This window comes from Myotis davidii, unplaced genomic scaffold, assembly GCF_000327345.1.
Source record: "Myotis davidii unplaced genomic scaffold, ASM32734v1 scaffold1413, whole genome shotgun sequence".
In the NCBI taxonomy this organism is placed as follows: Eukaryota; Metazoa; Chordata; class Mammalia; order Chiroptera; family Vespertilionidae; genus Myotis; species Myotis davidii.
In genome coordinates this window covers 458,675-469,302 of record NW_006286970.1, presented here as the reverse complement: position 1 = coordinate 469,302, position 10,628 = coordinate 458,675, and the positions used below count along the sequence as shown (strand labels likewise).

The window sequence follows — 10,628 nt, the reverse complement described above, 5'->3', positions numbered from 1 at the left end:
AATTCTACTTATAAGTATAGTAATTTTGAAATTATTTTAAGGTAAAAGGCTGAAAACTCATTAAGATCTTTAAACATTTTCTATATATTCAAAGAGTAGTGTTTTTATTAAATACATTGCTTCAGCCATGGGACCTTCCTACTGTGTGGAAACCTGGCTTCCTCATTTGCAAATTGGAGATAACATCTATCTCCTTCAGTGGATTTCTGTGAGGCTTAAGTAAATTAATCAAATGAAATATCATGTTGGGACTTTCTGCTCCCTCCTTGAGAAAACACTTGTATTATAGGACTTCCTCAACAGTGCCAGTATTGGAGCCATCTAGGGTGTGGAAATAGCACCTTCTGTACAATTAACATAGGCCACTCATTATAGCATGATTCTACTGAAAGACAGATGCTGGGTCACTGGATTCAGTTCTTCTCTACATTTTTAAAATAATTTTTTAAATTGATTTCAGAGAGGATGGGAGGGGGAGAGAGAGATAGAAATATTAATGATGTAGAGAATTATTGATTTGCTGCCTCCTACGCCCCCTCACTGGGGATCGAGCCGACAGCCTGGGCATGTGCCCTGATTGGAATCAAACTATGACTGCCTGGTTCATAGGTTAACGCTCAACCACTGAGCTACACTGGCTGAGCTCTTCTCTACCTTTTATGACCAAATGAAAACTTGCCCCTCTGAGATTTTGAAATCTACTTTTAATTTGGGATGGTGTATTAAAGAAGTACTTTTTAACAGTTTCTCACCATGATATATTGAAAGCCATCATTTGTCTGGCACCTATAAAAAATAATGGACAAAATTCTTTCAGCCAGAAGTGTCTGTCCAAAGGGTGTCAACTGCCCTGGGCCTTGTGTGCTGTACACTCTGCTAGGGCCGATATGTTGCCAGTCTGCAACCACTGTCACGTGCCAGTGTGCACAGCCACAGCTGGGAAGGTGGGCAATGAGCACAAAGTATAACAAGGAAAGAGCTCCATTACAGGAAACAGATGGGAATGAGCTAAAAGCACTCCACACATTTTGGAAATAGGAGCTCTTTCTAGTTGCACCATGTATGAATAAGGATCTACTACGAGCATGTCAAACTCACTGCCTGCGGGTCACATGTGGCCCACAGCGAATATTTTTGCGGCCCAGCCAATATAATGGTATGTAACAAAAATGTAATAAAAATTTTAACCTTAATTTTTACAATATCCTGTTATACATAATTATTAATAACCAACTACAGCATTCACTAATGACTGATTACTATACTCATGTTGCATTCATTTCCCTTATACACCTTACACGCAGGCACACCATTTCTCTCCACTAATACTAGCAGCGAATATTTTAGCAGCTGATTGCCACGTCATTAGTCTTGGACTGACTTGTTTGCTGTGCACAACAGGAAATATTTTGCTTTCGCAGAACAAGAAAAGTAGGTTTATTTGTGTTCTGCTTGTTAATTTGTGTAGTTATTCAGTGTCTGGTGAGTTAATGCTCAAAAAAATATTAATTTTTATTAAAATGTTTTATTTTATGTTAACAATTACTCATTTATTTCAGCCCTTTGTATTCAGCATGTCTCTATCGAAATAAAACTATGTTTCTATGAAAAATGAAGCTTTTGTTTTTTTGCGGCCCACATAAACTTAAACCTTGTTTATGTGGCCCGTGTTAGCCTTTGAGTTTGACAGGCTTAATCTATGACCTTCAGAACAAGCTCAGGTTTCTATTTTCTTGTCAATAGTGACTTATCATAGCAATGAATTTTATTCTCAGTTCTGCCTTGTCATTGATTTCATTTCCCCTCCTAGCTTAACCTTCCCTTTTATGGCTTTGAATCTGGAGAGCAAGAATCGTCTTAAACCCTGTCTCTCACAGAGCTGGTCCCTGAGACCGAAGATGCTGGAGTCTTGCAGAGCAGAACTGCATCCTGTAAACTCTCAAAGGCAACTAAAAAGAGCTGCACATGCCTCGGCATTTGAATGGACAGTTCTACAAAGGTGGCTGGTTTATCTTTCATAAAAAATGTTCGAATTTTTCTCCAAAGCTACGCAGAGATTAGTTAAGATTGCAAAGATGATAGGAATTTGGAGCTCGCTTCATTCCTAATAAGGAGAAAGCTGTGAACACATTTGTAAATCATCTGAGGTAAAAACAAATGATTGTGAAATCCTGTCAGACATTGTCTAAATCTGTCAAGCTCAGTAACACAGGAATTCGTATTTTCAGCAACAAAGTGATGTGGATTAAACAAGCCCCTCCGAGGTTTCTAGGTGGTCAAATGTAGCTAGCACAGGCCAATCAATGCACACATGCGAAAGGAGATCACAGCCAAGGAGTGAATCTTGTAAAATGGAAGAAACAAAAAGTAAAAGCCACAAAAATATTAGGACTCCGGCACAGCCCTTCATTTCACTGCTTAGAAAGCTGGGAGGATGTGGGCTGTGGACGTACAAGGGGCTTTGTCATACATCTCACTAACAGTAACCTCCCAGGGCGATCTGATCATGAATTCCTAACTGGGCAGGTGATGGTGAGTTGTCATGCCCCAGACCTATAACTTCTTTAGTAAAAAAAAAACAAAAAATTTAAGCAAGCCCTGTCCATTGTTTTTGTGCTTCTCTAGGTTAACACACTGCCTGGCTGGTACTCAGGTGGTTAGGACATCGTCCTGATACACTGAGGTTGTGGGTTCGATCTCCGGTCAGGGCACATACAAGAACCAACCAATGGATGTATAAATAAGTTGAGAAACAAACGGATGTTTCTCTCTCTCTCTCTCTCTTTCCTCTTCCTCTCTCTAAATATAATTTAAAAATGTGTTTTAAAAAATAAAGACCCCACAGAAGTGTGACCACCCTGAGAGAACATATAATCTTATGGACTATCCTGTAATCCAATCCCTGTCTTGCTTTTTCCCCACCTTCATGTAATCCTCTTTCCATTCCCACCTTAATTCCAGATGCATAGAAGAAACTGAAAAACTGTTATTTTGTGGAGCACTTGAGATTTTGCTTCCCAGCAAATGTCATCAGTTTGCTCAAATAAACTGTGATAAAAATTTTCTGTAGGTTTAGACATTTCTTATGTTGATAGGATAGACTAAAGATAGTTGATTGGTTTTATTAGAAAGGAGGGAATTGCAATCATTTGATACTTAAAAGGAGGAGGACTTATAGTTTGCATAAAACCTTAGAAAAGGGGTCAAATTATAGTAACTACATATTAGGACAGTATCTTGATTAAATGGGTTGCTTTATTTTTTGAATGAGGCTTAGCTAATTGCTTAGAGGAGGTAGAAACCTAAATTAACATTTTGGCCATGCAGTGTGTCCCTAATTCAATGTTAAACAATTTCATCTCTTCATCCTCTAAAGGCACTTAGTCGTCTCCTAAGAAGATATGTCAATGACCAACAAGCACATGAAAAGATGTTCAACATCATTGTTCATTATGACACTATTTTCATGTAATCCAGTTATTAATAACTGGACAGGAGCAAAGGGAAGCTGCAATTTGGACGCATGCCCGTAAGGTCTGAATGACGTAAGAACAGTGATTACTTGTTTGTCACACCTGGGAGCAGGTCACTGGCCAGAACGGGCGTGGCCACTGCAAGAGCACGAAATCTGAGATACATCAGCTCCTGAACAAAGATAGCTCCCTCTCTTGGCCCTCTTCTCTCTTGCTGCTCGAGCCTGACTCCTGGCTTGTAGGGCTCTCAAACCTTGCACTCGCCCACATGGCCCACAGCCGTGTGGCCCCACACAATGGACTGATGGGCTGGAATTAGTCTGATGCTACACTGGACCCAGCTTCACCATGGAAGGGAAACTCTGACACTGGCTTTGCTTCTAGCTCTACTAACACCCCAGCTGCACCTTTTGCAGGACTGGTTTAAGGGAAATGGGACTTTGGAAACCAAGGGATATAAGTTCACGCAAATAAAGCTTTCTACCACATCTCATGCTCTCGTAGAGGCCTCTGGAAATTCTTATTCCATCAGCACCCCAAGAACCCCACTTCCACTAGCAACGGAGAAATTCCATCCACTCAATTCTCCAATAATAATAATTAGAGAAATGAAAGTCAAAATCACAGTGAGATATTCTTTTACACCCATTAGAATGGCTTACGTAAAAAGGCAGGCAATAACAAGTGTTGGTGAGGATGAGGAGTAATTGGAACACTCGTATACTGCTGGTGGAAATGTAAAATAGTGCCTTCGCTTTGGAAACCAGGTTGGCAGTTCCTTGAAATTTTAAACATAGAGTTACCATATGAGCCAGCAATTTCACTCTTGGGATCTACCCAGGAAAAATGAAAACGTGTCTATACAAAGATTTGTTCAGGGATGTTCATAGCGGCATTATTCATAATGGCAAAATAGTGGAAACAACCCAAGTACCTGTCAGTGGATTAATGGATAAACAAAGTGTTTATCCATATAATAGAATAGTAGTCATCCACATAGAGGAGGGATGCACTGATTCATGCTACATTGATGAACCTCAAAAAGATTCCACTAGTTGGAAGGAGCCAGACATAAAAAAAAACATGATTCAATTTACTAGTATATGAGATGTCCAGAAAGGGCAAACCCACACAGAAAAGTAAGGGTTGGGTGTGGAAATAGAAAGTAGCTATAGATGGACATAGGTTTCTTTAGGAAGTGATAAAAATATTCTAAAATAGGTGCAGAGGCATGGAGGCATGGGACAGATTGACATATCTCAGAGGGGAGGGGAGGGAGATGGAAAGAGGTTAACCAAAGGACCTATATGCATTTATGCATAACCAATGGACATAAACAATAGTGTGGTGACAGCCTGGGGTGGGGCAAGGGCTGGGAGGAAGGGAGCAAAAAGGGGACATAATTAGGGGATATTGGTAATACTGTCAACAATTTAAAAAATTAGATTGGGATCTTAGTTGCATGACTCTGTAAATATAATAAAAATCATTGAATTGTACACTTGGAATGGTGAAGTTGGTGAATTTTACAGGGTGTGAATGATATACCTGAATTACATACCTCGATTTGGGGGTATGTAAATAATATTTCAATAAAGCTATTAACTTGGAAGAAAAAAATGTAATACATCCAGTGCTGGACATTGCTAAGGACTCATGATGATGGTTTACATACCTTCTAGAAAGGCTTTGTAAAGCAGCCGGGGATTCTGTCGGTCTGTTGTAAGCTGTCTGACTTGGAGAGAAGAAAACTTCTGGATTTGTATGAAAGCAGCTCTATATTTATTTTATACCAGCAACATAAGTGAATCAAATTCAAGCTGAAGCCAAGCACTGTGCTGGTTGAGACTCGAGAACATAGGAAGCTCAGCGGACCATCAGGCCTCTGCATTCTGTCAGTTCCCATGATGCCCAAGCAATAAACCCTAACAAGAAGGTAAGGACTATCTGTGAGGTGAACAGAGCACCAGGGCATGGAGGACAAAGGTCAACTCTGTGTGTGGGGGAGGTGCGGGGGGGGGGGACGGTGGAGGTGCTGACCCAATAATGGAGGGGAGTGTTGCTCAAAGGTAATCAGGATGCCTCCAGGCAAAGAAGGGCCTGGGGAAAACTGGCATAAGAGCCTAGAGGTGTGTTTGGAGTTTAGCAATTATACAAAGAATTCAAGTTGTAGCCAAATACATTTTGTGGATCCATCATCAAAGCCTCTCCTGGCTAAAATGACTCTGGCGAATGTCCTTAGCTGCTAACTTTACTTTTCTAGACCTGAACTAAAACGTACAATTTCAATCTTCAAAACGCGTGAAGAGGTTATACTGACCTTACACAGTCAGATGACTAACAACTCCCACCGCCAACACCACTCCCTAAGTGTTTTCTAGTGCGTTCAGCAAGGGAGGCCACGAATATTTGCCCTTTAGAAAAGTAGGAGGCGGGGAGGGGCGGGAATTGGGGGCAGGATTCCTGCCCTGTAGACAGTAAAAACTGAACCAGAATTGAGAAAGAAGAAAATACACTTTGTGCAAAGCTGCAGGATAATTTTCTTTATTTGCTAAAAATATTAAATATTTGTAGAAAGTATTAGGCAAGCAGAGTAATACTCTTTTCTCTCCCACTCATTTGCTCTCCCTTTCATTTGCTCCTTATTCAGCATTAGATTGGAACCCACAGAATGAGGAGGCTAGGCAGATGTCTAGTTCACATTCTCACCTCTCAGTGTGTGCAGCGGGGGGGCGCAGAGATGTGAGCAAAGTCGGGGAGATCCGCACAAACAGCGAGGATGCCGCGGAGGAGATGCTCTTACCCAAGCAGGAGCACAAGTGGCTGCTTCTGTGGCAGAGGAAAGGGGCAGGGAAGGCTTCCCTGAGGGAGTGCCTTTTCTAGTTAGTGGGTCTTGAGGAGAGACTAGAATGAGCAGCAGAAGTAGAGCATTCCAGAACCACGGGACAGGAGACCGTTTGTTTCCAGACCAGTCTACAGCGACAGGAGGCCAGGCTTTCAGCTAGTCACAGATGCTGCTTCCTAATGACAGGAGAGAGAAACCAACCACCTAGGGCTCTACAGATAGCACATTGCTAAGTACGGCTGCAGCCCAGCCGAGGGCACCCTCTGTGGGCCACAAACCTGACTGCTAGCAAAAAATTATCTTTGCACCTTCAAAGCCAAATGTTCCTGGCGTTTTTTGGTTACACACAGAAGTTTTAAAATAATAGCACTAAAACCTCAAAGATAAACATTTAAGAAGTTAGTCTGCTCCTCCTCTGGACATTTTTAAAGAGTTCCTACAATGCACCCGGTGCAATCTGTGTACTCCAATACATCTAACAGCCCAACAAGAAGAGAGTTTATTCTCAAGATACAGATGAAGAACCAGGCTCAGAGAAATCAGACCTCTTGCCCAAAGTTACACAGACTGTATGTAGCAGAGCCAGGACTGCCTGGCTTTAAATGCCACCAGCATATGGGAGCAACCATTTCACTCTACAGTGTAAACACATCTTTTGATCATTTGTTCAACATTCTCTACAGTCAGCAAAAGTCTGAAACGCACTGACTCCAGTTCAGTTGGGCCTAACCCTTCTTTTTTACATCCCTGTAACCACTCTGCAACTGCTAACCTGTACCTCCAATCCCCCAACCTCTCCCACCCAGCCCCCACCTTCTCACATCGGGCAATCACCAGGCTGCTCTCTGCATCCATGAAATTATTTGTTTTTTTGTTCACTTATTTTGTTTTTTAGACTCCAAATATTTGTGTGTGTTTTTATTGATTTCAGAGAGAGGAAGGGAGAGGAAGAGAGAGAGAGAAACATCAATGATGAGAGAGAATCATTGATGAGCTGCTTCCTGCATGCCCCTGACTGGGGATCAAGCCCACAACCCAGGCATGTGTCCTGACCAGGAATCGAACTGTGACCTCCTGGTTCATAGGTCAATGCTCAACCACTGAGCCACACCAGCTGGGCTCATTGGTCAGTTTTTAAATCTTTAAATCCAAGAAACACAGAAAAATGAAACAAAGCCAATGAAAGTCACCAGTTACATGTATAAATGTTACCTTTTATTGCGTTAAACACAATACATTATTTAAATTTATTTCACCCATTTGTTTTTGTTTCTTTTAATGTGGCTACTAGAAAATCTTACATTTGTGGCTCACATTATATTTCCACTGCGTGTTGTTGTTCTAGGTCTCCATGAGGCCATTTCATTTGTGAGGTGTGGTGTGTTTTTTCCTGGCCTATTACTTCTTTGAGAATCCTAGTTAGCCCACAGTCACTGCAGTCTACTAAAACAGTCTTAGAAATGACCAAAACAAATAACTCTTACCTCAACTAGAAGGGCCCGTAAAACAGAAATGACCCAAATAGCAGGAGTAACAATTAAACAAATGGCCACCTAAACTTCCAGTTTTCTCCCCTTCTCATGACCAAGTCCTGCACTCTGGCCACTCCAGGTCCTACGGGAGTCAGCTGTACCAAGGATGGGCCACCGCCTCCAGCCAGTATCCTTCATACATGTAACACGCAGAGCATTTCAAGGGCTCACTCTAAAATTTCTGAAATACATGGAGAAGTACATTTTTTTTTCTAGTGCGTTGCTAACCTGTAACTGCCAAGCAGAGGTGTAAAAATCCAGTTCCAATAGATAAATAATGCTGAGAAGCGAGGGTGTTACTCTTTCTGTCCAATAAACTGATGAGATTTAGGATCATGGTCTCTCATTTGGTCCAACCCTGGATAAATGAGTTTCTTCCACAGTCGTTCTCCAGCTTCTGCTTCCATACATACCTCGGACTTATTCCCCACTGAGAAGCTATCCATTCTAACCTCAGCCCAATGGGTTCTTCTTTTATCTCCTACCACTGATCCTGGATTCTTCTTTCAAAACTAGAGTTGGTTCAATTTCTCTCTCACAAGCAAATCTTTATGTAAAGACAGTGACACCTCTTCAAGCCTTTTCCAGATTAAACATCTTTTTTTTTTTTGTCATTGATAATTTCTTTAAAAAAGTAGGATTTGGCTTTTATCCTTGGCTACTCTATTTGTATTATCAATGACTCCCCTTAAGATATGGTGCCCAGGCCCAAATACTATTCATCACATTTGGTCCAAGAAACACATAAGAGAGAAGCAGGGTTTTTACTTCCCCTATTCTGGACATTATAATTCCATATGAACAGCTATATGGTCAAACCGCCCCCACCTCACTTTCTTGAGCCCTGATTTCTTCCATCACTATTTAAAAGGTAACAAAAACACTGACTCAAAAAGACATATGCACCCTTATGTTCACTGCAGCATTATTTACATTAGCCAAGATAGGGTAACCACCTACATGTCCATTGATGGACAAATAGATAAAGAAATGTGGGGTAGCCCTGGCCAAGTAGCTCAGTTGATTGGAACATCATCTCGTTATACCAGGGTTTCAGATACCATCTCCGGTCAGGGCACATACAAGAAGCAACCAATGAATGTGTAAATAAGTAGAATAACAAATCGATGTTTTTCTCTCTCTTCTTTCCCTCCCCTTCCTCACTCTCTCTCTCATATCAATAAATAAACATTTTAAAGAAGAAAGAAAATGTGGAATATTATTCAGCCATAAAAAAAGAAATCTTGAGAGAGAAGACCATGTGAGGACACAGCAAGAAGGCAGCATCTATAAACCAAGGAAAGAAGCCTCAGAAGAAACTAACCTGCCAGCACCTTTGTCTCTGATTTCCAGACTCCAGAACTGTGAGAAAATAAATTTCTGACATTTAAGTCACCCCACCTGTAGAAGTTCGTTAAAGCAGGCCAAACTAATATACCAAATATCACTGATTAAAAAAAGAAAGAAATCTTGCCATTTACAACAACATGGATGGACTTAAGGGCATTATGCTATATGACATAAGTCTGAGAAAGACAAATACCGTATTATCTTACTGATATGTGGAATCTAGAAAAAAAGAAGCCAATTGAACTCACAGACACAGAGAAGGTATTGGTGGTTGCCAGAATCAGGGTGCAGGGGGTATTAGACAATGAGGGTAAGGTGGGAGAAATGGGGGAAGATGGTAAAAAGAAACAGTATAATATTATGCCCTAGCTGGTTTGGCTCAGTGGATAGAGTGTCGGCCTATGGGCTGAAGGGTCCCAGGTTTAATTCTGGTCAAGGGCACAGTCTTGGTGCTCTAAAGCCCCCCTTGCCTTCCAGGCCCCTGGGGAGACGGTGTGACCTCGGGCCAGGCAGCTCTCTTCAGACCAGACCACTGGCTCAGCGACAAGCTCCCCTTAGCCAACTCTCCAGCAGCGGGTGGCTGAGTGCCCCAGCTTCCTATTTGTGGAGCCTCTTCTTCAAAATGATGGAGAAGCCCAGCCGGTGTTGGCTCAGTGGTTGAGTGTCACCTATGCACCAGGAGGTCATGGCTGGATTCCAGGTCAGGGTACATGCCTGGGTTGCAGGCTTGATCCCCAATAGGGGGTATAGAGAATGCAATTGATCAATGATTCTCTCTCATCATTGATGTTTCTATCTCTTCCTCTCCCTTCCTTTCTGAAATCAATAAGTTCTTACCACAAGAAAAAAAATTCTATCCTGTGTGGTGATGGATGTTAACTAGGCTTATTGTGGTGATCATTTGTAATATGTACAAATATTGAATCATTATGTTGTACACCTGAAAGGGCCTTGCCTCCCTCTCCGGGCCTTGAAGCAGCCACGGCCGGCCGCTGCTGATCAGGCCCTCCCCCAGCGCAGGTGTGAGGAGGCCGCTGCCGCCCCGCCCCCAACGCTGTGCGCACAACCTCCTCCTGTCATGTCGACCCCATTATGGCATCCCAGCTAATTAGAATATTTCTCTATTTTAAATATTGAATCATTATGTTGTACACCTGAAACTTATATAATGTTATGTCAATTACGTCTCAACTAGGAGCCCAGTGCATGATTCAAAATTGCGCGGCGCCGCCCACCCTCGAGTCGCTGCTAGGGCCTTGCCTCCCTCTCCGGGCCTTGAAGCAGCCACGGTTTCTGTCATGTTCCATGCCTCTGTATCACTTAGCTGCTTTTCTGGCGAGTCCTCCTTTTCTTTCCTTTGGGGGTTTCTTTGTCTACCCATGTTTGATCTCACTGACAGATCTAGATCTTGAGTCATTCAGTAGCTGC

General features: G+C 42.1%; 1 protein-coding gene across 2 annotated transcripts in view; it reads right to left on the bottom strand.

The window, feature by feature from the left end:
* The window catches only part of LOC102770938 (N-acetyllactosaminide beta-1,6-N-acetylglucosaminyl-transferase), a 22,756-nt gene that overhangs the window by 9,034 nt on the left and 3,094 nt on the right, over nt 1-10,628 (bottom strand). The window contains exon 2 of one of the 2 annotated variants that reach the window (XM_006758743.2): nt 6,002-6,494. The exons of the other annotated variant lie outside the window; for it this stretch is intronic. Coding sequence (XP_006758806.1) covers nt 6,475-6,494 — 20 coding nt within the window. The 3' untranslated portion in view covers nt 6,002-6,474. Of the gene's footprint in view, nt 1-6,001; nt 6,495-10,628 lie in introns of those variants that run through there. 2 annotated transcript variants of the gene reach the window in all.